Below are 26,657 nucleotides of genomic sequence, written 5' to 3'. Positions count from 1 at the left end.
AACGTGTTCGTTTTACACGAGGCCATCTGTGTTTTTCGTCTACACATGAGTTGCTGTGTAAACTTAACACGCTACACCGTGTCTGCCTTCCGCAAAACCGTTTCAAGCGTGTTCCTTATGAAGCATGGCGGCCAGCGGCCGAGAACAGGCGAGAGACGAGCCCAGCGAGCCGCGCGCCTTTCAGCCGAATTGAAAGCACACAGGGCGCGTTAGTTCTCGTTCGGTGTCTTTTATACACAGTAAAGTCTCCAAGCGGCGGACGTAGCTACTTGCAAAGATACGTACGTGTGTTGTCGGCGGTCGGCGGCGTCAATAGCTTCAACGAGCCGCTAGACAAAGAAAGAAAAAAACGAATGCCGAACTCACATGGATAAATAACTTGAGCAAACTATTTAGAATCGGGCGGTAACTTGCGCCACCTATCGAGATTTCTAGCAGCCTGTTCTTAAAAAAAAGACGAGTCTGTTAACACTGGGAACGACCACGGCCACACAGCAACCCTATATACAACGCAGTCAACACAGCACACAGCTACACGGCACCGACATATACACAAACACAACAACCGACACCACGCCCGACACTTCCTACTGGAAATTCATTTCTCCCCGCGGCGCATATAAGCTTGACATGTGCGGGTGAGCTCCTTGGTCACTGACCATTATAGATTTATAGAAGAATACACAAAACACGGCGCAATGGACAGCCGTGCGTTAGAACTGTTTGCATTTAAAAAGTATGGAGGCAAAATCTATAATGCTAGTCCGTTGCAATAAATAATGATATGTTAACAATAAATCTTAAACCGGTCATGAAAAAGTTCAAATTTTCGTTATTTTCTTGCTTGACCAGTGTTATGAGCAGTCCGACTAGCTTGAATCAGATAGGAAAACAAATTATTGGGATTTTGTCATTACGTATACAATAATAAATGAAAATGATCCTTGCACAAAGCATTTTTTATATATTTCTGTGAAGGACATCCGGACATCCGCCCAACACTTCACTTCCGCTAGTTGCAGCAGTTGCAGTACGGGAGCAGACGCCTTCACTTTTGGGGCGTTTTGATGCAGTTTGTTGTCGTATGTCGTGTCGGTGTCGAGAAGAGCGGTGGGGCTTGGGAGTTTGTGACCGGTGTTATTCGTGAACACTGGTGTGGGGCGCTGATGCGTCTTTTTTTTTTTTTATACTGCCACCACCCCGAACTTTGAAGATACACGGGCCCGTAGCAGTGTATTATGCTGAATCGCGAGCTCCTTCTCTGTTGACGTCGCTTTCCTGGTACCACTCGTGGATACTGCAAGCGTTTAAACAGTGTGCACCGTCTCGCCTACATCCCCGGTGACGTACTCGACCTGTTGAAACTTATTGCTTCCGTCATTTTAGAGTACGCAAGGCAGTTATCTCGTTGCTCTGGTTTCGGTTATAAAAGCAAGGCAAAACGCTTGTAGTTCCCGCCCTCAGTACACGTTGGACATCTTCCACACTTTGACACCGGATAACTGAATGAACGAGGATTTACATTCACTTCCGAGGTTACTCTCGCCGCTTCCTCACCGTTGAGCAGCAGGATGAGCTGGCGACAAGCCGAGGATGAAAGGCTGGAGCATCAACAGCCCAAGCGCACTCGGTGCCGATGCGGGCGACGCGGGTTTCTGTCAACCGGGAGGCCAGCACAAACCGTGACCATTCCAGCTCTTCGTCATGACACGGTGTTGCAGAGAGCAGGGTAAAATACAGCTACACGGATCACCGAAGCAAACGACTGCTATCTTAAATCTTGGCTTGTGATTGCGCCTTTGTAGTAGATCATCTTATTCGTTTCGCTGGAGAGACGCAAACGACGGGCGTAACAAAATCGCTTGCATATTCCGCATATCTCACAAAAGCATTTACCCTGTCACCTTGCGAAAAGCGCGAAACACGGAGTCCGCACCGTCCTAAGCTTCCCGTTTTTTACCTGCTTTAGAGCAGTTTGTACCTGCTAGTAGATATGCCTACTGAAACTGAAACAGGGCAGTGCCAGAGAGAAAGAGACAAAGTTGAGAAAGCTTGCTCGCTCTCTAATTTCTCAACTCTCAAGTGATTGTACCATAATAGATGCACCAACGCGTCTTCCAAAATAAAGAAAGAGCACCACGTTCACAACATAAAAAATGGTCTCAGTACATGCATCTGTGGGCAGGTAGGAAACCTTGCCCTTATTTATTCACGCCGCATGATTGCCGCAACAAACTCGTTGCAGGACCGAATCATACTCGAGCGGTGTGCGTCGCTATGCAAACGCAGTCCAACACGAAGCATAAAAAACGGCAGATTTAAGACAACAATCCGGAGTCCATTATTCAATTAAAACAACGTAATTTTGTTGAAAACGCCCGCTGCTTCTTACTCACAATATGTGTCGGGATACTTCCACAGTTCGAAACGGAACGAGGGAAGATTTACTTTTAAAAACGCTCGCTGCGTCCTCCCGGACCAGCTGGACCGGATCAGCTGACGACGACGGGACTGTACCCGTTGAACCTCCACCACGCAACAAACAATTTGCGCTCCGTGTTAAAAGCGTGGTTCAAACAGACCCGGAATACAAAGCACCGCACCATACACGACGAATGTTTCAGCTCTTTTTCGCATCGCCGGGTTGCACCAAACAGAACGAGATCGCCGAAGTCAACGCCGCGCTGTCGTGAACCTTGGCTTGTGGTTGCGAACTCGTGGACCCTGTGACTCCCTTCGCTTTCAAAGCACACACGACGATTACGAATGCTACTTTCCGTCTTCCAGGAACATCACAGGGGCACTTCTCCGGTCACGTCTTCACTATGTGCTCGCAAACTCCGAAGCTCTATGCGAAGCTTCTCGCGTCCCGTCAAACCAAAACAGTAGCGACGCCATGCGTACTTGTCAGATTTTCTCCGGTCAAACAAAAACAACGAAAGCCAACCGGCGCTTGCTTCCAGCGTACATCGCCGTTGCGCTTGCGCCGTGGCCAGATCGCCAGATCGCTTGCAGTTGAAGGTTGAAGCAAAAACGAAACCAACTGCAATGTCACGTGTTCACATCGAGGACACGCTTTTTATATCCATTTTAACTGTTTGGAACGAATAATTAGACCCATAACTTTATTTGTGGTGTCTAAGAAACTGTTATCAGGACCCCTAAACTAAATACAAACATGGGCGACATGAAGCAAGCCGCATTGCCATCGACCAGAAGATGGCGGCGAGCCCGGTAAGCGTGGGTTTCGCCAACGTCCTGCGACATGGCGCAATTGCTTTTGGTGCATATCTGTCTCCGAGACATGTTTCTTTCCGCGGCATTTGTCTCGACGGCCCTTTCTAAGTGTGTCCCCAAGCATTCCGGTGCTTCGATAGCCGGCAATGCCGCGGTCGTCGCCGGTGGCGATGCGTGTTTTCGAGGTCGGCTACACGGTTATGCGTGTATGACCGAACCAAAACACGTTTTTTACAACCTCGCATGATTTCTGAACGAATTATCCGTTACTCATCGTGTAAATTTATGGTAATTTGTGTAAATGGCGTGTTTTTCACCCCAAATATTCGCCAAATACACGGGACTTGCTAACAGTGTACCCTCCATTCCGTCGTTATGTCCCTTTTTTATAGTCTCTCGCGCCTATTCTTCATGCACTGTCGCGGTTCGGACTTTGGGCGGTCGGTAGCGGCCCCTATGGCGCGATGGCGGACCCTTGTCCCCATACTTCAACCCCCCCCCCCCTCCCCCCTTAAACGTCCGGCATGTCAATCACCTAATCGTCGTTGCCGTTTTTGGGAGGATGTTGTCACAGGAGGTGTGGATGGCGGCGCTGCATGAGCACTATAACGCGCTCGTGGTCGCGGTCCCCGAGACAATTTATTCGGTTGATGCGGTCCGAGTCTGCTCGCTCTCCGTGCAGAGTTCCTCGGAGGTGGGCCACCCGGCATATCTCAGGAACCCCACAGAGCGGGCAAAGGAAACCCGTCGCCTCCAAGCTGTAGTGCGCGGCCGGCTTTGTGTGGGGTGGCGTTCCTCCAACTTTTGTCCCCGGAACGGTCCAGGTGCTGCAGCGGAAGGGCCGGCGCGCTCTCGCCTGGGCTGATCACTCCAGCTTAAATCCGATGCCCACCCTTGGAAGGCGTCCCCAACGAGGACTGTCCTGGTCATGACCGTTTTTTGCGGCCGTTCCCGGCATCGCCGGCAGAGGCCGTTTCCTCTGGCTCTGGCACGTCTTTCCCACTGGAAGTGGTTCCGTAATATGCCGGGCGGTCGCGGATATTGCATGGATCGCCGGCATATCACGGATTCCCGGCATTTTATGGATATCCGTGATATGCTGGTGGCCTCCTTCACCGAGGGCGGCAACCTGGTCGGTTGCCGCCCTTGGTGACTGGGACCGCCACGTCTCCGAGCCCCCTGGCGTCAAGATGGCAGAGTTTGCTGGTGGCGTTGACCGTGATCCATTTTCGTGTTTCCGAGCAAGACATTGCTATCGATTATTTTCATGTGTAACCACTCGCCCTATAATGCTTGAAAAAAATAAAGGATCTGGGGGGGGGGGGGGGGGGGGCACACAATTGCGCAATATTTTTTTCCCTCAAAAAAGCGATCAGATCCGTGGTATACTCTACGAGGTACAACGCTCGAAACTCGAAAGAAAGAAAAAATTAAAGGAATCTTGTCCACCGCTGTATAACTTCTCTCTCAGCCGTCAGCAACGTCGCAGGTTGTACCGCATGTGTGGCGGTGAGGGGGGGTCCGGGACAGGGTCGTCATCGGCATCGGTTCGATCCTGCGATAAACCATCTTCCGGATGTGGAATTTTTTAAGGTCGGAGACATGAGTTGCTCCTGTGGACTCAGCACTGGAATGGTGAATTAGCGCGTGTATGTAAGCGGGGAAAGCTTTTTGCCTCTACGGAATGGACCATCCCACATGTTGGCAGACTTGTACCGTACGCATTACAAGTAATCAAATTACTTGTAATCGATTACTTTTTGGAGTAATTTTGTAATCAGTTGATTACTTTTATTAGTCAGTAATCACGAGAGTAATCTGATTACTTTTTGAAGTAATAAAATTACTTGTAACCGTTACAATTTGTCCACGAGAACCCCCCCCCCGGGCACACGCCTTTTTTTTTTTTTTTTTTATAAAATGACAAAAATAAAATTTGCTTTTTTTTTTTTCGAACGGAAAAAAGAAAGGTTTTTGCGGAGCTGTAGGAAACGAGGTCAATCTCTTTCTAGGTACAGTTTCTGTAAAATGTCCGTTTTTTTTGTTTTTTTTTTTTTTCGAGCTGGGATTGGGAGTGGGAAGCCCCAGGGAAGCTACAGTCCGTGATAAAGGCCATTCAGGGCGAAGTTTAAGGAAGCAGAATGTAGCTTTGTGAGTCCTTCGTTCAAACTAGCCCCCTCACGCACACACACATAAATAAAATAATAAAAAATCCTGCTTAGGGTACCTACTCGCAGCCCGTAAGAGAACCAGAACCGAAGAATGCCTAAAGCGGATGCAAAATATAACAAAGGCAGTTGAAATATTTCCCCATTTCCCCTACGTGGTCTTTGTAACAATCAATGTTTCGAGTTGAGAAGTGGTCGGGGCGATCTCTTCCGCTAATTGATACTACACATGATCCGTTTCAAATCCTGGAGCTGCTGCTCTTGTGTATAACATGCGAGCTCATCCACATGTGAATAATAAAATGAGCGACGCAAACTTTGAGCGACAACCCTTGCTCAAGCTTAATAGCCCCTCCCCCCCCCCCCCCCCGCCCCCCACACACACACACACTGGCGAACGCCCAAATCATTAAACGTCTTCAAACGAATTCTATGCTTGAGTCCGCATTGTGAAGGTGCAACGACCACGAAGAGGGAGCCAGTTTTTCTTCTTCAATACTTGTGCAAATGTGAAATATAGGTTGGAAGTAGTTCATTGTTATGAGCGCTAAAGTTGTGTTTTCACACAATAAAGTAATTGGAAAAGTAACGATTACTTCTTTAAGTAATGTCCAATTACTTTTGACGTCGAGTAATCAAGTAATCTAATCGAATACTTTTGAGCGAAGAGTAAAAGTAATTGTAATCGATTACTTTTTTTTAGTAACGTGTACAAGACTGCATGTTGGCCAGTGAGGCCGTGAGCCTTTTGCCGCGTTACTCAGTGGTGACTGCGCCAGAGAAGCAATTCTCCTACCTCGAACTGCAGGCTCTGGCGTTCATGGTTGTATTGGTCGTACGGCTGCAACCTGGCAACGTCGAGGTTCTGCCGGGCTTCTTTGAGGTTATTTGTGAAACGTTTTCGCAATCACATAAAAGAGAAAGGCAAAGTGGTCATGTTAACAGTTTGTTAAATCACGAAGACGCTTAGATAACGTTATGAAGGTGTTATCAGCAGAAGCGTGGTGTTTGGAATTCTGACATCTTGTTTGACACCTTCGATTATTCACGAAATAAGTATAGAGGAGAAATTATTACTTCCTATCATTGCATAAAAACCTCAATGAAACTTTTATTTTGCTTTCGCTGCTGCATATTGGTCTACAACGTCATCAAAGTCTATTTGTTCAGCTTTTTTTCGATAAGCAGAGCAAGATCACAAAATCTAGCCTGGCCCATAGAAGCTCGCCAATACTCAAGTGATAATTTAAACTAGCTGAAGGGCCTCTCACATCCAGCGATGTAAACTGATATAGTTAGCAGTATCCGGACGGCAATGCGAAGATTGGTGAAGACGCTCTCGTTTCCATACCGATCAATTAAGTGGACTCTTGATACTTCCGGGTAGAGCAACAATCTTGAGTCTAAAATATCTTCGCACAGCCCATGAGCATCGACGTTACTGCATTGGTGTTATTCGAAACTGAAGCATGTTGCTTTTACATTATCCTTGTCAGTACCATAGCACAGTCCGTCAATATGCAGAAGGAAGCCAAAGTTGGCATCGCTGTCGTGCAGGGTTGGGCAGCATCGCGACGCAACTGTATCGCGATGGTTTCGTAGAGGTACCTCCGAGTACCTGTATCTCTCTATCGAAATGCATTTGAAAAATATATTTGTATCTCAGTAGTGAAATATATTTACAATTTATCGATTGCATCGCGATACTTTGCCAGGCTTGGTATCTCATTACATTTGTACTCAAAAATGAACGTTGGACTCTTTGCGATGAACCTAAAATCACCTTTTTGGTGTGGTGAGGGGGGGCCAAAAGAAAAGGCAAGCTGTGCTACAATTCAGTTCACTGTACAAATCCACATTTTGCCCAAGTTCTTCGTTTAGGTGAGTACACAAGTACATATCTTTTTTTTTATTTTAAAACAAAACAGAATCATTCTAGATATAGTAATATAGAAAAATGTCCCGAACAAAATCTGCGCGATCAGGACGTATATTGACAGATGAAACCATAGAAAGAGCTCTAAATTTACTCTACGGGAGTGAATTTTTTCATAGAGTGTTTATAAGTTTTAAAACTTATTATGTATGTTTTGTATGTTTCTTCCACTCCTTTAGAACTTAGTTCGTAACTCTGCGCGCACGTTCAAACGAAAATGGGTCGTGAGGCTTTATTTGAAAAAATGACGGGACGGTAAAAATGCAGCTATAAAACGGGACTGTCCTGGCCAAAATGGGACATCTGATCATCCTAGTAATCCGGCAGATACCTTCCTTGTTTACATTCGGAATACTAAGTTGCGTGGTGTCAACTGCTAGAATATGGTTATGAACTGCGCATACTGCAGAAACGTAATGGTTGAATAATCTAGCAATCTCAGGAGAATCATCAACGTCTACTCTATTTTGTTTCATCGAATGACTGATTGCTTCGTTTGTATTAAATATCGCCAACATTTGTGAGAATCAGACACCACATATGACAGCGCCATATTTGTCTTCAGTCTTCTTCTCTCTCCGTGTTCCTGCGCAGTTTATTACCCGTTAAAACGAACTAGCAACTAGCCCATACGTCAACGCTACCAACAATTTAATTAAGATCACAGTCTGGAATTATTGTTTTTACTACTGAATCATTGACTTTAGCTGTCTTCGAAGTTGAAATATATTCGACTTGTCCGATCTTCGTTTGTGAATTCTAATCCTATTAATATAAAGCCACAGATGTAAAACCTCTGTAGTGATTAAAGGGTTATAATTTTGTATGCGTTTGCCACGAATTGGCCCGAAATGACTTATTCAAATTTGAAGTGCATTTCTAAAAGAAAACCACACCAAAGTAGCTTTTACATTAGGTACACTTAACTGGCAGACAACGTCGACCTTATATACGAGGTGGTCTAAAACGCTTTCGTCAAGCGCACGAGTGTAATTGGGGACTTTAACTAGCCGGTCCGTTTTCCGTTTGTAGTAGGTTCTCCTACAGATTCACACATAATAATATAGTGATCTTAAATTTCCTCCTTAACGTGGCAAGTAAACGTGTAGCCCTAAAAGCTCTTCAGATCCAAATCTCAGGTCGAGCACATCGCTACTCGCTTCTGCGATTCTCGTAGGATATGTGACGATTTGCGAGCAGTCATTACCGAAAGCTGTAGTTGTCAAATGTTCAGCATGTCTGCAATTCCATTTCCCCGGCTCCAGGTAACCCCCTGGTGTGCGACTGCTCGCTCCAGTGGATTGTGATGCTGTTCCCGAGGCGCTGCTTCTCCCAAGACTGCCAGCGCGCCGTCCCCGAGTACCGGCAGCTGGACGGCCGCTGCAACTCCCCGCCGTCGGTGGCAGGTCTCCACCTGTCGCAGATGACGTGCGACAGCCTGCCCTGCGACACGCCCTGCCCCAAGCTGGAGCCCAACGACGTTTCCCTCCTACCGGACGCCGCCTAAAATGGGACGCGGCAGACGGTGCGCTCACACAGCACCGGCATACCCAGTGAAAGTCGCTCCATCCGTTTTCAGTTTGCACATCAACCACGAAAACGGTTTACTTCCTCGAAGCTCGCTGTCGTCGCTTCCCATTTCTTGTTTTGGTACATTGAGGACCGATAACAGCGGTGGCATTGACGACAGCCAGCAGGTCGTGTGAGTGGTTTTCGCACCAACGTGTTGAGCACGCTCTAAGCCTCTGCCCAAGGACGCAAGCAAAACTAGCAAAAAATAAATAAAAACGGACGAAGGTGGATTTGAGTACGATATATGCTATGTTGTGTCGCTTCACGCCATTTGCCGCGTCCTGCTTGGATAGCCCTTTATAGCCTCGTCCCACTAGAGCGACAAACAGCAACAAGAGACGGCGAGAAACAACAACGAGCTACAAACGACACTGACAGACGGCCTGTTTGGCGGAATCCACCGACCCACCTGGCGGACGTGACGCAAAATACACGAACAAGAGAACTTGTTTCCTAGTTGTAATGGTGATTGAAACAAAGCACTTAGAAATACACAGACAAACAGAGTTGGACGACGCGGTTTTCGTGTTGAGCTCTTTTGGGCAGAAAACGCGCCGACAAGCACGGTGAAAGCAGGGCCGCTTTTTATTTTAATTAGAGCTCCCGCTTAGTTTTTGTTTGTTGTTGGTGAATCTCCCAAAACGGGCAACAACATTGACACTGAAGTTTTTCAGAACCCGACTTTCCGTATCGTTCCTTGTTTATGTCCTTCGGGCCGTTCGAGGTATTATAATGAGCGCCGCGAAGCTTCAGGCCGATCTCGAGGATGTTCTTATCCAAACGATCAAGGACAGGCGTTTTTTGCGAGATATATGACACCCCGACTATCACGGAGCGGGATTACGAGTCTTGCCTGCCGGAATGATCTGCCGGAACGCCATGTCTCTTCATGATGAGCTTCCTTACCTTGTCAAGCAAGTCCTCGAACGTCGACTTATCTATCCTGATGCAAGGGCGCTAGACTTCAGCGTCTTCAAGCACCACTTTGTGCTCCAGGTTTTTGTGATCAAAACTAGCGACAGGAAATTCTCTTTCGTGAAACGCCATGTCAACAGCCAGCCAGCGAACGAGTCACGAGCACTACGAGCCGCCGAGGAACGAGAACGATCAAGCACGCGATGACAGCTGAACGTCGCCAAAAAGTCATCGGGAACACGTAGGCAGGTAAGATGACCACGAAAATCAAGAATATGGCAAGAGGCCAACGAGGTTCGAAACAGTGAAGAGCTCACCACGGCAGCTGCGAAAATCCTCGGGAAACGTCGAATGGAATGCGCCGAGAGGTCAGGTTGCGAGATTGGGGTTTTGGCTTCGACCTCGCTTGGTACTCTCAGCAAGCCGGCAGGACGGCTGTGTACTATCGTTGGACATCTGTTGCAGCCCGAAACGGATTTGAGTTTGACACTGTGCTGTTCGTAGCGGTGCAGCCTTAGCCATTTTTATTCCATGTGTCCCTCCACAGGTACAAGCTACTCGCCTACTTTTTAGCTTTCATATTTTTAAACCGCATTTTAACCTACTGAACCATGTTGTCTTGATCGTTGAAGCTCTTGGAACACGAGTTTCTAAATATGCTCCATAGGCGATGTCAAAAGGTTGCTTGAACTAATCATAATAAAGTACTTGATGCTGGTCTCCCTTATGCCTTCAAACATAAATAAGTTTTCTCTCTATGCAAAGCACCATGCCGTGTTTTTTTTGTTTGTTTTTGTTTTTGTTTTTTTGTATTGGTGTTTCCCACTGAACGACTTTCTATGCGAATTACAAATTGACTCATGTTACTATTTCAAGCAAGCAACTTTGTGGAACTATAAAAGCTACGTATCTGTCTAAACATAATCAAATAAAGCAGCGCAAAAGTGTGTATAAGCAAGCGACAAACTGTCTTCAATATCCCTCTTTCGTTATCGCAAATTAAAATGAACACGCTCAGCCATCTATATACGGACACGACAGAAGGCTGTTTTATTTTGGGTTTGTTTGCGCCCTTTTTTATGATGATACAGCAATTAGTGCAGCGGTGCAGGCAAGCTGGACAAGAGAGACCAAAAAAATCCCTAAAGGAGGGGAGCAAGGGTGACAAAGGACAAACACAAAATCTCCAAACACAGCTATGTGACTGGTGCGCGAGCGAAATAATCCGCCTGGTCCTAGTATTGAACAAGGAACCTCTCCCTTTCCAGTGGAGCGCTCTACCAACTAAGCTAGCCCGGAGTTAGACGTCAGTAGAGCAAACGGGTTTCATCAGCTGCCACCAGTCTAACACCAACAAGAGTGGCCTGCACTTTAAGGCTACGATTATAGAGAAATTAACGCAAAAGTGCAGGCAAGCTGGACCAGAAATACGATCATAATCCCCACAGAAGGGGAACAAAGGGGACAATGGACAAATACCGATCTCCAAACACAGCTAGGTGAAGGGAAATGGAGAGGTTCCTGGTTCGATACCCGGACCAGGCGGAGTTTTTCGGTCGCGCACCAGTCACCTAGCAGTGTTTGGAAATTTGTGATTGACTTTTGTCCCCCTGGTTTCCCTTCTCCGGGGATTATTATCGTCTTCGCTGTTTTATTTCCTTATGTTTAACCCCTACCAACTAGCCCAGCTCTCAAACTTGTTACAGTGTATCTGTCTATGCACATATAAATAATTAGGAGTAATCGTTTTTTACATCTTATTGTTCGTGAAAGCTACAAATACTTATATCAACAATTATAACTTTAGGCTTTCCTTGATGGTTCGTCCTATTGCACACCCTTGAAGTGAGTTCTACTAACTACACTATTGAAATTCTACTTATCAGGCTATGTTTGCAGAACACTGAAGGTTTTCCTCACAACACATCGCGTGGTCAACATTATAGTTGCCTGAGACATTGAAATATAAAATAACAACATTCCCAAGACATCTTTCTTCAACAGTCTTGTGTTATAGATATCGTTGAATTGCTTCACATTGTGGGAGACAACGAGCCACGCTGAACGTGGATGGACGGCCCCGTGAGCGGCGAGGAAGAAGAAAGAGGGACGCTCGTGGTAGGTGCGCGTAGACAGGGTTCGAGGAGCCGTGACGAACGAAAGAGGCGGTGTTGAACGAGCCCAGGGAAGACCCGGACCACAAGGCAGCCTTGGCCCCCGCAGCACAACTTAAGTATCGATAAAGTGTTTGTCTATTATAGCACTCCTTGTGCGACTTTCTCTGAGCGAGTAGAACTCGGCCTGATCGGGAATCGACAGGCGACCCACATAACTGGCGCTTCCAACGTGGGGCCCGATCAGTCTGCCGTTGTTTCTTTTCGCTCCAAGGGAGACCCACGAATCGCGATTTCTAAATTTAGGTTTGTTTTGTTTTCCCATTTGAATTTTTTTTTGTTACTCCGCTGGACATCAGTGTTTAACGTTCTGCCGCCATGTCCAGGTTACGGAATAAGGCCGCCCATCCCGAGGCCTCAACCCAGTCAGTGGCGGATATTGACTCGGACGTGGGAGAAGGCACGAGTAGGCAAGCGAGCGTTGCGGCAGCGCCAGAACCCCCAATTCCGGTGGTGAACACGGGAGACGTTAGCGAACTAATGCACGCCATGACGGCGATGTTCGCGACGTTTTCTAAACAGATGGGTTTGGCCCCAGAGGTGGTGAATCCCGCGCCTACGCCCGTGCCTTGCCCGCGGTTAAGCGTGCCGACGCCGACTTATTCGGGCTACTCCGACGCAGCATCGGTTCACGATTTCTTGCAGGACCTAGACGCGTACATTGCCGCGTGGGGCGCGTCGGATGAAACAGCCCTGATACAGATCGTCCCAATCGCGTTGACGGATGAGGCAGCGCGTTGGAGGCGAATGCAGAGGCCGTTCCTTTCGATGGCAGATTTGCGGACACGATTCAGAGAGGAATTTCTGCCTCCCGACTATGAGATGCGGATCAGAGATGAGCTAGCCAGCCGTACTCAGCATCCGGACGAGAGCCTCGTAGAATACAACTGCGCTCTCCAGGAGCTCTACTCCAGAGCCGACCCTACAGCGTCAGACGCGGAGAAGGTAGCTAGGGCGATCCGCCAGTGTCACCCTAGATTTAAAGCCTACTTGCGCGGACGTGATTTCGCTGATCTGGAAGCACTTGCCAGAGAGGCGCGCATCGCTCAGGCGAGCTTGCTCGCCGAGTTGACGTGTCGCCCCCCTCCACGCGCAGAGGAATCTCTGGAGCCGGGTTGCGCCTGGACAGGACGAGGCGCGGGAGCTTGCGACGACTCACGTACGCCGTACGTGGCCGTTACAGAACATAGGAGTGGCGTAACTGCTGTGCCCCGCGCCTTAGATTCCTTCGCTTTTGAACAGAGGCGCAGAGCAGCTAACGCGGGCTCTTCCAGGGCGCATCCCCGTAGGGGAGGCGGCGCAGCCGACCACCGCGGAGTCGCGAATCATTACGAGGGTCGCGGGAACTACAATGACCCCCAGCGCGACATTGCTTCGCGTGATGGTAGCGGCGCACGCTCAGCACACAATGGCAGGAGACAGGTCAGGTGCTATAAATGCAATCAGCTTGGGCATATCAAGCGTCAGTGCACATGGACGGCAGCTCCCCCCCATGGGTCTCAGGGAAACGGGAGAGGCCGGCGCCACTAATTGGACTTCCGCTGCCGAGGCCCCTCGTCAGTCTGCCAACGGGGCTGGAGTTGCGGTCAGCGACAGGTCGGTGTTTGCCCCGTCGGCATGTCGAACTCAGGGTTTGACATCTGAGAAGGGGCCGTACGTGCGCGTCGAGATCGGTGGTAACATTTACTACGCACTAATTGACACCGGTTCGGCTCTTTCCCTAATCGGCGACAGGGTCTACGAAGACTGTCGCAGACGATCACTTCACGTGCGGGAAGTTTCCACCGAGCTGCGTTTAGCAGCAGGATCGGCTAGGGCACAAAGCGCTATACGCCTTCACCTTAGCCTCGACGGCAGTCGAAGGAGGCAGCGTTTTCTCTATCTGCCAGGCATGCAAATCCCTGTGATATTAGGACAGGACTTCGTCTGCCGGGAGGGGATTATCATAGACTTGAAGAATAACGGGTACCACTATAATCCGTTGACTCCCCTTATCCCCTTTGCCGTCCCACCGAGTTTCGGTCAGGACACAGAAAGCTCACTCGTCGGATTACGAGAGGAGCAAACATTAGCTGCGCGAGTCGTATCGGTAAACGTTGAAGTGATTGTCGCTTCTTACAACGGGCCGGCAGAACAACGGCGTATGTTAGCAGACGCCTTGCATCGACACGCAGCTATGCTTACCGAGAGGCCGGGACTTACAAACATTTTACAACACAAAATCGACACAGGAGATGCTAGACCATGGGGTTGTAATCCCAGACCGCTGAGTGCGCACAAGCGAGCTCTCGTAGATAAGGCTCTCGATGAGATGATAGACACAGGGGCCGTGAGGCCGTCACAGAGCCCCTGGGCTTTTCCGGTAGTCTTAGCGCCAAAAAAAGACGGTACCGCTCGCCTCTGCGTTGACTACCGCCAACTTCACGAGATGACACGAAGGGATTCATATCCAGTCTTGGGTAAGTTACTTTTAAAAAGTAATTCGTTACAGTTACAGTTACTTTTATAAAAAAAGTAGCGAAGTTACCGTTCAGTTACCGCAACAAAAGAGTAACTCGTTACAGTTACAGTTACTTTTAAAAAGTAACGACGTTACTTTTCAGTTACTTTTCTATAACACAAAAAATTAATAAAAGCTAGAAAACACCCCTCACCAAGTTTTATTGCATAAAATTAAGACGTACGCTTTTTACTTCATATTGTAACTTAGCAGCAGTTGCTTCTCGAAATTAGTGTTTGAAAGTTTCCGCGCCCGAGTAGTGGTGCAAATTAAAATACGAAACATCTGCAGTGCGGAGTAGTGGCGCTAATCAAAATACGAAACTTGCGCAGTGCGGAGTAGTGGCGCTAATCAAAATACAAGACATACGCAGCGCCCTCCGCCTGTATTCTTTCACGGTTGATTCACCAGATTGAAAAGCGTTTGCACAAAAAAATGAAAAAAAAACACAACATAGATAGTGCTCAAGACATTAAGATGTAAGTGTTCAGTCACAAAGTACAAGCGCGTGCGCAAAGATAACTAGATGTTTTTTCATCAAATCTACACGTCGCTATATTCGGGTCTTGACTCGCGAGAAAGAACGTATTCACAAGTTTGTGCAAGGCCAACTTGACACTCGAAATGTCGGAACAGACGATTTGGAAAGTTCGAGGAATAGCTGAATTGTACTCGTTCAGTGATATATTATTCATAAAAAGCTGGAAAGTAACGACAAAAGTAACGTCGTTACTTTCATCGTTACCTCAGAAAAAAGTAATAGAACTACAGTTACAAGTTACATTTTTAAAAAGTAACTCGTTACAGTTACAAGTTACCAGAAAAGTAATTAAGTTACAGTAACGCGTTACTAGTAACGCGTTACTACCCAAGACTGTTCATATCCCTTCCCATTTATTGAGTCCATCATGTACTCGTTGGGTAGCGCGAGGGTTTTCACTACCTTGGATTGTAGCAGAGGTTTTTTGCAGATCCAGGTAGCACCACACGATGTCCAGAAGACGGCGTTCACCTGTCACAGGGGTCTGTTTGAGTTTATCCGCCTTCCGTTCGGATTGTCTAACTCACCATCGAGTTTCCAACGGCTCATGGACATCGTGCTGGGGGACGCGAAGTTCAACTTTGCCATGGCATACATGGATGATGTCGTCGTATTTTCAAAGTCATTCGAGGGGCACCTAGCACTCCTTGAGATTATCTTAAGCAGAATGAGCAAAGCGGGGTTAACGATTAATCCAAAGAAGGTCCAGCTCGCAGCCTCAAGGGTCAACCTCTTGGGTTTCGTCGTAGATGATGGTACCTTGAGGCCGAACGAGGATAAGTTGAGGGCCATTCTTGATTACCCACCACCGCGCGACGCGAAGAGCCTTCAAAGGTTCCTTGGAATGGTCGGTTTTTATCGGCAGTTCATTCCAGGGTGCGCTGGACTCACACGGCCACTGAACCTGCTGCTCCACAAAGGCTCGAGATGGGCCTGGGGCGGAGAACAAGAGGTAGCTTTCTCTTCCCTCACGAAGGCGATAGCAGCCACGGCCAGCCTGTGCCTGCCAGACCTTAACCGTCCGTTCGTGGTACAGACAGACGCGAGCGACTACGGCGTCGGTGCGGTGTTATTGCAAGAACATGACGGACAGCTGCGCCCGGTGGCATTCGCCAGCCGAGCCCTTACACCGCCAGAACGCAATTACAGCGTGACGGAGAAGGAGGGGCTGGCCGTCATGTTTGCTCTAAAGAAATTCGACCTGTATTTAGACGGGACCACCTTCGTCATTCAGACAGACCACGCCGCTCTCACCTGGATTCAAAGGTTGAAAGAGCCGGCGGGGAGGTTAGCTCGGTGGGCACTCACTTTGCAGCGATACTCCTATACTGTCGAGTACCGAAAGGGCTCCACCAACAAGGTTGCAGACGCACTTTTTCGGGCGCCCCATGATAGTGGTTGGAAGGAGGAGACGCAACCAGGGGATTGCGAGAGACAAGCTTCCCGCGCGACCGCTCATGAGCGAGACAGCGGGAAGGGATCGATGCAACAGGAGCTCGTCACAGTGTTAGGAGGCCGCACGAGGGAACAGAGGATCGTGGCTTGGGGTGAAGTGGTGAGCAAGGAAGAGCTTGTCGAGGCCCAAAAGGCAGATGGTTTTTGTCAGCGGGTGTTGGGGAAAATTGCGGAAATGGCAAGCAACACCGGGAACGCTGGCGGTCAAGTTAACGAACATATTGATTCATACCTGATGGGTCAAGACGGCTTATTGCTCCGCTACATTCCAACAATCGACGACGAGGAGGGGAACGACTCTCCGTTCAGGGTGGTGATTCCTAGGAGGCTACGGAGGCGGTTTATCGGATACTTCCACGACTCGGCTTTGGCTGGTCATGGCAGCGGCAGCAAGACTTTTCAAAAGTTAAGTCGCGTCGCGACCTGGCCGGGGATGAGACAGGACACACTCCGATACGCCCGTAGCTGCCCAGCCTGCCAGAAAGCGAAGCGGCGAGGGGGAAGGCCCCAGGCCTGATGCAGCCTGTAGTGAGTCACTACCCGTGGGAGATGGTTGCTTGCGACATCATCGGCCCACTTCCAAAAAGTCCCCGTGGGAACCAGTATTTATTGGTAATAACCGGTCATTTCTCAAAATCGGTGGAGTTACACCCGCTGAGGAAGCTGGTCTCGGAGCGCATCTGGGAGAAGTTGTTGGAAACTTTCATGCGCTTCGGTACACCCACGTGTCTTATCAGCGATAATTCTAGCTATTTTACCAGCAGAGTGTTCACTGACTCCTGCTTGGCGCTAAACATAAAGCACAAATGAACGACACCATACCATCCTCAGGCTAATATCACTGAGAGAGTGAACCGAAACTTAAAGAGCATGCTGATCACACTAACGGAGAGACACAGGGACTGGGACGAACACATTCTCGAGATGGGTCTTGCAATCCGGACGACCGTGAACAGATCGACTGGATTAACGCCTGCGCTTCTAAACTTGGGTAAGGAGCTATCGTCTCCGCTGGAGAACGGGTTACGAAATAACCAAGGTTCGACAGAACGCCCACTCTCTAAATACGCGGCGGAGTTGGAAGTTCGCCTTTCGAATGCGTTGCACGACGCCAGAGAGAACCTCGTTGCAGCAAGGATCGAACAGGCGGCCCAGTACGATAAGACTCATCGTCACCTTGAGTACAAGGTGGGGGACTTGGTCCTTAGGAGAGCCCATCCTTTGAGCAATGCAGCGAGCGGATTCGCAGCCTCACTTGCTCCGAAGTGGGAAGGGCCCTACGTGGTAAAGGCACGACTGTCACGTCTTACCTACAGGCTCGCTCAGGAAAATGCGCGCGAGGAGTCTGGCCCGGTCCACATCACAGACCTGAAAAAGTACCATCTTCGTGATCGGGATGACGATGAACGAGAACAAAACGAGGAATCCTCCGTTCCGCGTGACTCTCGCGCGCGACCGGCAACGCGGCCTAAGCGCGGTAGCCGAACAATGCGCGAACCCGTCGGTGAGAGATCCGATAGGTGCTCTGCGCGGCGCTATAATCTGCGGCCTAGAACTTGATCTAATCTTTGCAAGATGTTAATAGAGCTTGTTCTGTCCAGAAATGCTCCCCGGAGGAACCAGAATGGGCGGCGCCATTCGGGAAGGCGACCTCCCACTTCCCGGGATACCGGCGGAGCCAGCCGGCCCAACTCCCAGGGTGGTCAACCCTTCCGGCAGAAGACCAGTCAGCCCAACGCACCGGGTGGCCAACCCGATCGGCAAGAGAATGGCCAGACAAGCCGACAGGGTGGTCAACCCGGTTGGAGGGGGGAACGGCCAAACCAACCGACAGGGTGGTCAACCCGGTTAGCAAGGAGCAAGACGGACCAACCGTCAGGGTGGTCAACCTGGTTGGCAGAGACGGGGTGAGCAATCCCGACGTCGACCACGTCAACGAAGGCAGGGCGGCGGAGACGCGGAGGACCGGAGAGTCCCAGGGACACGCTGAAGGACGAGGTGCTGAAGATCATGCCGGTGCAGAAGCAGACGCGTGCCGGCCAGCGCACCCGCTTCAAGGCCTTTGTGGCCATTGGGGACTTCAACGGCCAGTGCTCCAAGAGCTCCAAAGAGGTGCCAGTCCTGCCAAGTGCTCCAAAAAGGTGGCCACGGCCATCCTTCAAGCCATCATCCTGGCCTAGCTGTGCGTCATTCCCGTCCGTAGCGGCTATTGGGGAAACAAGAGCGGAAAGCGCCACACCGTACCCTGCAAGGTGCGTGCTGATGCGGCTGATCCGGCGCCCCGCGGCACAAGCATCGTGTCCGCCCCAGTGCCCGAGAAGCTGCTGCACATGGCGGGCATCGAGGACTGCTACACCTCGGCCCGCGTCTCGACGGCCGCGCTGGGCAACTTTGCCAAGACCACCTACCTGGCCATCCAGCAGACGTACAGCTACCTGACCCCGGACCTGTGGCGGGAGCGAGAGCTCATCAAGTTCCCCCACCAGGAGTTCACCAATCACCAGATGCACGTCCACCGCCACCAGCAAGGCGGAGATGGGCGACTTGGAGTCCAGCAACTCGGTCCAGGGACTCCGGATTCTCCGGACCCCCCCCGGAGTTTGAGGCTTGAGGGGAGGGGAGTGTGGGAGACAACGAGCCACGCTGAACGTGGATGGACGGCCCCGTGAGCGGCGAGGAAGAAGAAAGAGGCACGCTCGTGGTAGGTGCGCGTAGGCAGGGTTCGAGGAGCCGTGACGAACGAAAGAGGCGGTGTTGAACGAGCCCAGGGAAGACCCGGACCACAAGGCAGCCTTGGCCTCCGCAGCACAACTTAAGTATCGATAAAGTGTTTGTCTATCATAGCGCTCCTTGTGTGACTTCCTCTGAGCGAGTAGAGCTCGGCCTGATCGGGAATCGACAGGCGACCCACAACATTTATTTTTCCACGTGTCTGGTTAGGTCTGTTTCAAGGTTTTGTTCGCATTTTTTCTACAATAAGCAGACAACCTTGCGCAGAGCGCAGCTCATACAAAGTCAGTATAGTAATCATAAGTCTTTATTTTCAGTGTCCAAAAACAACCGCAGCGGTTTCCTTTCTGATGCACTTTATAATCACAAAACAACACTTGTTACCAAAACATAATCACAAAATAAAAGGAAACGTTATGAGTATATCACAACATTATTCCACTGACAACTGTACAATCAAATATATATACAGAAATCGAGGTGAGAAGGAGCGATGCTGTTATATAATGTCTAAATCTGAGTACGTGAAAGCATGCAGAATATCTGGTATGGCGGAAATTAAAATGAAAATATATTTTTCTAAGTAATGGTGGTGAGTCAATGACACCATTTACAACCTTATATAAATATACAAAATCATGAATAGTTCTTCTGCCAGACAAGTGTCAGCGCAAATAATCTTAGTATGAATTCATAATCATAATAAAAGCGTATAGTCTCATTATAGAAAAGGGCGGTTCAGGCTAAGGTTTTGAATCCAAGCAAAGCCTGCATTCCTTAAAGTAATTGCATCTGTATGTTATCAATTGCCGAAAATATCAGGAGCACCTAAGCACAGTGAGATATTACTTAGTGGAACTACGAACGTGCGTATTGTCAGTGTTGCATCTGGAATAAGAATGGAAGTGTGCTTATGTATGTATTTTCAATAACTTTTGCGTGATATAGGGCCTAACGTAATCGCATGCCCTTTGCAACATGTCAGGAATGCAAAACTTAAGGTGCAAATATTTTAGTAATTATAATGATGACGCATTTTATTTTAAAGAACACTTATGTGACTTTAGATAGGAATAGAAGATTTAATAGAGCAATTATATTTTTGTAAAAGATATATATCCCCCAGGCCGCCGTAATCCATCAAGGTGAGCCACCAGATGAAAACTCTCTTGCAATAGCACTTTCGAAGACCTATGATTGAATGCAACCAGGAGACGACGACCATCCTGTGGTAGTCCTCAGCACTTCAGTGCCGTCTGAAGGCAAGTTGGGTTACCATATAGAAAACTCTGTTATAATGTAACATTGCGAACTTCATTTCGGCGCTATAAACACCCAACGGAGCATCCATTTGAGACCAAGATCGACAAAAAGTGAACGGTTCCCGTAAGTGGCTATTGTAGTGTTGTTCACGGCTTGTAGCGGGAATGAGCTCGGGTGTTTCCAATCGATACACGATGCCGTTATTACGCTCAGCTCTGCGCCTGTGTTGACGAGGAAACGTACGCACTTGTCGCGATCAGTAAGAACAAAGACCGAGGGGCGACTTTCTGGCAGAGCATATGTACTGGTCGCCATCAGTACCGGCCCCGGCCATTTCCCGACGAGTGGGCGCAGGGCAGTACGCAGTACTTGTCGTTTCGGAGGAATCTCTACATGAACCACTAAAAGACCAAAAATTTAAAAAAAATTATGTGCAGCATGTATGTTGCTCATGCAGCCTTCGGCAACACTTGCTTGCCTTCCAAACCACCACTGTCCGTAAAACCCGTCGGGGGGCTCCAGTACAATAGAGAACTCCGCGGCCGTCCATCCGTTTGGTTTTAATTAGAAGAATTCAACGAGACCGCCAGCGTCGACAACTTTGCCCTCCGACAGGAGTGTGTGAGGCAACGCTTACATTTTTTTTTTTTTTTTGCTCTATAGCACAGTTTTTTACAACAAGCAAAATAAACACCAGCTCATCCAGAAAAGGGAACTTCAGAAAATCCCTGTTACCCGCTAAAAAAAGAGGGGGGGGGGGGGGGGGGCGGCGACAATAGAAAGCCATCGCCCAGAGGCTCTTCTGATTTTTGTTCCTCCTATAGGCCTGAGCTGTTTAGAACTAAAAACCGACTACCATTTTATTTCAAATTTTCGGGGGCCAGGACGGGGTTTCCTGGCAGCCTGGGGCCCTGGGCTGCAGCCCCCTTAGCCCGTACCTCAATCTGGCCCTGGAAGGGGCCAAAAAAGAAACGCGAAAACGTGAGGAACGTCTTTGACGATTGCGGCGTGGAGGACAGCGGTGTCGACGATCGTGGAGGCGGTGGCGAGGGCAGCGGAGGCGGCGGCGACGGTCACGGCAAAGAAGATTACGACACGGGAGGTGTATGGCACCTGCAGACCAGACACGGGAAGCCGAAGCCTGTAAAAGGCACGAGACTCGGCAGACACGACTTACCTCGCATTATGGTCGTCGTAAAACCAAGATTACATGTCAAGATTGGCAATATCGAGGCAAGGCTACTGTGGAAGGGCGTCACGGAGCACTTGGCTTCGCCGTGAGGCGAGGGTAACCTTGCGTACGATTGCAACGGCAAGAAGAACGCCGTCGCCATCACGGTGTACGAAGAGAAACACGCGCAAGACGTGTTCCGTATGAAGGAAATCCTAAAATGATTGATTGATCAATTGATTGATTGTGGTTTCATGGCGCAAGGGTAGCTAAGGCCAAAATGCGCCACGAGCGTAAACTATTGTGGAAGCAAGGGTTTAGAAGAATAAAGCGTTATAGTAGATGATGATGGGATAAAAGTATGTATAGGAAATTGCATAAGTGTATACAGGATAGAGATGAGCTCACATTGTTAATGATATTAATATACTCATAGTCCGTGTATAAGGCAGACGGCATTAAGAAAATTAAACACACAAGAATGGGGAATCAGCGGCTGATCGCCAAGTTGGTCAGCTGTCCTGTCTTGTCACCAACTTTCGCAGTTGAATACTGAAACAGGATGACTTGCTCTCTTTCATTGATACATGTTCCGCTGATGTCATTTTGGGAACTGAGACATGGCTCTGCTCGGACATTGCAAATTCAGAGTTGATATTTGCAGACCTGTTTTCAGTGTATCGAAAGGACCGGTCTTGCTCCGGGGGAGGGGGGTTATGATCGCTGTAAGAAAGTGCATTCCATCGTCATTTATTTCCGTTGATAAAGTGCTTGAGATTCTGTGGGTTACAATCAAAATATCTTTTCAAAGGTGCTTAGTCGGAGTGTGCTACAGACCACCGGACTCCTGTATAGAGTTTATTGATCACTTAACAGAAATTGTAGACGATTTACAGTCAAAGTTTTTTTACACTCCTATAGTCCTGGCTGGGTATTTTACCTATCCTGGTATAGACTGGACAGCAAACGAAGTTTCTAGCTACTCTACAAACAAGATGGAATGCTTAAAAGGTTTTGAGATGGCGAGTTATTTCCAGCTAGAGCAGATTGTCACAACCCCTACAGGTGGAGATGCTGTGTTGGATTTAATTTTTTCAACGCAGCCTGAGCACGCGTCGGTTAATGTTATTGACGAAATTATTGAACACCGTGTGGTTCATTGTACCTTCTTTTTATCCTTTGCAAAGCGTTATATTTTAGGGAAACAAATTTTGATTACAAGAAAGCAGATGTGAAATCATTGATGTCAAGATTGTCTGTGTTTTCTAGCCCTTTCTTGAGCGGATTCGATGAGCGTTTTGCAAATGAAAACTGGATGTTTTTTTCGAAACAAACTGATAGAGTCTCTGTTTGCCCGCATTACTGTTTTAAACATTGCACCTTATCTACGTTCCCATGAGGTACATCTAAAATTAAATGAACTATCCGGGGAAAAAAAGCGTTTATATTAGCGAGCAAAGATTTCTGACGGAACACGATTGGGCCTGCATCATGCGTATGAAGCCGTATGCTGAAATAATGTATAAAAGAGGCCAAGCAGGGCTTCTTTTACGTTGATGTCTCGAATATGCTACGGTATAACCCAAAGAAATTTTGGAGAGTTCTAAATTCACACCCTGCAAGTGTGCTCTCCAGCTTGGGCTCTAGTGGCTCCTTACCTGGTGAATCTCAGTTGGCCGACCAGTTTAACGAGTTTTTTAGCAGTGTTTTCACTGGTGAGGATGTTCCTTTAGATTCCACTATATTAGAAATGTCAGTTGAAAGCAATATGGAGGATATTGTAATTTCTAGCTATGGTTTTTTTATGTGCCATTGAGCGATTGCCCACTAACACTAGTCCTGGCCCGGATGGCATATCCACAAAGTTATTAAAGCTCACCAAATCAATTTCTGACCCTCATCGGGGAAGGCTGTTCTAACAATCACTCTCTGTATGTGAATCACCAGACGATTGGAACTACGCCTATGTTGTTTGTATATTTAAGACGGGGGATAAATATTCATTTGGCAACGACAGATTCAGCTCACTTACCTGTGCTTGATGTAGTAAACTTCTAGAGCACGTTATATCGTCGCGAATCATGACCCCCCTAATTAACAATCAACTTTTTTTATTAACCAGCACGGCTTTCTGCGTAGACGTTCATGTGAAACGCAGCTGTTTGAGTTGTTAAATGGCCATCATTCTGTTCCCCTGTCCAAACACGTCGATGTCATTTTTATTGACCTCGCAAAGTGTTTATTCGGTCACCCTAGAACCGGTTGATATATAAGCTGACTAAACTAAGCTTGTCCACAGGTGTTGTAAACGATTAAAAAATTTTGACTAACAGACGGCAATCACACAGTGGAGCCCTGCGCGGATAACAATTTGATCATCCACATCCGATTCACATCCGCAGACTGTATCCGGATCCGAACCGCATCCGCAATGTTCTTAACGAATTGTATCCGCATCCGGTACACATCCGCAAAGTTTGTGTCCGCTTCTGAATCGCATCACCAAAATTCAAAACTGCATCCAGCCGTCAATCAGCGCATTTAGTTTGTATCATAAAATCAAGCATGAATAAAAATTTTAAAAAGCATTTCGATGGTATTCTATAAGCCGTCTGCGGACCTGTGTACAAAGAACTATTCGTGCCAGAGCACGGTGAAAGTCATTTTATCGTATTGTGCTTCATTGTATTTATGAAATAAGCGATCATCCTTCTAGAGGCACTTCACATCGCTGTAAAGATGATCGCAGAACTTTATGAGATCGTCTAGGGAATTCGTGACATTGACGCTATGTCTAGAAGGCGCGCTCAAAAGGAAGGACATTAATACTTAATTTCCTTGTTGCATTGTAAAACCATCTTCAAGCAGACGCATAAGCAGACGCATGAAAATTAACAAAGGACAGAGTAGCATTGTGTCATTTTATTTAGGCCAAACAATAAAAAAGTGGGAAAGGAAAGGCGCTCACTCACCGCAGCAAAGTTCTCGTGTATGAGTGGTAAGGCGCGAGTTCACCACTGGAAAAAGTATCGCAGTATTTAATAATGGCAACACCTCCTATCGGTTTCAGTTTTAAACACAAACTTTCAACTACATACTCGGAGCCATGTACTTAAACACAAGTCAGAGACAACTGTCAAGAAAAAAAAAACGCAAAGACACGGAACGATTCACTTGTGGGGATTTACGTGTAGAAGAAACACAATATCGTCAACATGAACGGATTCAGGATAATTCGCCTCACTTAAATTAATACCCGCTAATAAGCAGTCTCTCTCCGTTGGTTCACTTGATGCTGTGGTGGAGTCCACGACATGCGCTATAAGAATGAAGTGTGGAAACTTGTCCGGCGTACGTTCCACTACTCGAGGGTCGATTTCAGTCTCGATATACATATAGGCGAAGAAGCAACTTTCAGGGTTTTTCTACTTTCTTGTGTCTTGTGCGTTTTTTTTTTTTTTTTTTTTTTTTTTTTTTTTGCCAGACAAACTAAAACACGCTTTCCCGGCACGACTGATGCTTCTACATTCTTCACTTTTTTTCTAGGGACAGCATATTTCTCGAGATAGAACCCTCTAAAGCGATCTATTGTGAGAATCAAATCTTTCTTGGCGTAAGGAAAAAACTTTTTCCCAATAGGCCCTTTTCAAAAGTTCATCGAGCAACATTGATTGGTCACCATTGCTTGCCAACGAAGCGTGTGATTGGCTCCAAGTCCTCGCCGAACGGTGACGTCAGCACTCGTTATCAACAGGAGCTGAGCTGAGTTGACGCCGAAAGCTGACGTTACCCTCGTGTCCAGTACATGCCCAGAGAATGCGAGCAAGTAATGGCGGACAGTCGTTGTCGCAGTCTTTTGAAAAGGGCATATTGCCACCCTTTATCATAAAGAATAGTTTTCTCCCGCAATAGATTCGATAATGGCCTTCTAGTATCACTTACTTATTCACTCCACACTGTGTGGTCGCACATGTTTATTGGCCGCCTTGTAAAAATATAGATCCGGAACTGCAGATATACGCATCCGATCCGCAACCCGCCAAATATCGTTCATTTTTCTCCGCATCTGCCAGTTTACTGCGGATATCCGCGAATGATCCGCGGGTAATCCGCGGATATGCAGGGCTCTACGTAATCAGCTGTGATTGGCAAACGCCTCCCCTCCCCTCTTCCCGTGACATCAGGTGTCCCACGGGGATCTGTACTGAGTCCTGTGTTTTTTCTTATGTACATCAACAATCTTCAACCTAACATCAAATCTTGCGCTCATCTTTTCGCGGATGGTCGCGTCATCTACCGCCCCGTCATGACCCTTCACGATAGTACAATCTTACTAGATGACTTATGCACAGTTTCAAACTGGTGTGACACATGGATGATAAAAATAAATACACATAAAACAAAGGCCATGACCTTCTACTCGAAACGACATCTCACCACTTACATGTGTTTCATTGGTAGTGACGCCGCTGTAAATGTGTCATCCTTTAAATATCTCGGCGTTCATCTCTCGTCGGACTTAACGTGGAACCTTTATATTGAACATATTGCTAACAAGGCGTCGCGAATGCTTGGCTTTCTCAAACGAACACTGTGCCAAACAAACCCAGATACAAAACTTCTTGCCTACACTGCTCTTGTCAGATCTCAACTTGAGTATGCATCAATCATCTGGCACCCTCATGAAACATATCAGGCCGATAATATCGAATCTCTTCAAAAGAAAGCTGATAGATTTATAGCTTCCGACTACTCCCGGTTCATAAGTGTAAGCGGTTTAAAATAACGACTTCACTAGTCACTCCTTCACACAAGACGGCACCTCGCACGCATATCATTTATTAATAAACTTTATTACAGTCCCTCGCTTTTTAAGGACTCTCCGATACCGGCTCACCATATATCGTCCCGCTTAGATCATTCTTTCAAAATTAACCTCATATTTGCACGAGCCAATATGTTTAAAAACTCTCCACTACTCCTCACAATATCCGA

At 47.8% G+C, this 26,657-nt stretch overlaps 1 protein-coding gene and 1 pseudogene across 1 annotated transcript in view; both read left to right on the top strand.

Annotated features, from left to right (window-relative positions):
• Window positions 1-9,738, top strand: part of LOC8028175 (nyctalopin) — a 109,224-nt gene extending 99,486 nt beyond the window's left edge. The window contains exon 7 of the mRNA XM_002410601.5: window positions 8,607-9,738. Coding sequence (XP_002410646.4) covers window positions 8,607-8,848 — 242 coding nt within the window. The 3' untranslated portion in view covers window positions 8,849-9,738. The remainder of the gene's footprint in view (window positions 1-8,606) is intronic.
• An 8,393-nt stretch (window positions 9,739-18,131) lies between these two features.
• Window positions 18,132-21,886, top strand: LOC115313381 (annotated as a pseudogene).
• Window positions 21,887-26,657: the final 4,771 nt, after the last annotated feature.

The sequence above is a fragment of the Ixodes scapularis genome, unplaced genomic scaffold (genome assembly GCF_016920785.2).
Source record: "Ixodes scapularis isolate PalLabHiFi unplaced genomic scaffold, ASM1692078v2 PGA_scaffold2__306_contigs__length_199485367, whole genome shotgun sequence".
Lineage (NCBI taxonomy): Eukaryota > Metazoa > Arthropoda > Arachnida > Ixodida > Ixodidae > Ixodes > Ixodes scapularis.
The sequence above is the reverse complement of the archived record's forward strand: the minus strand, read 5'-3'. Positions and strand labels throughout refer to the sequence as shown.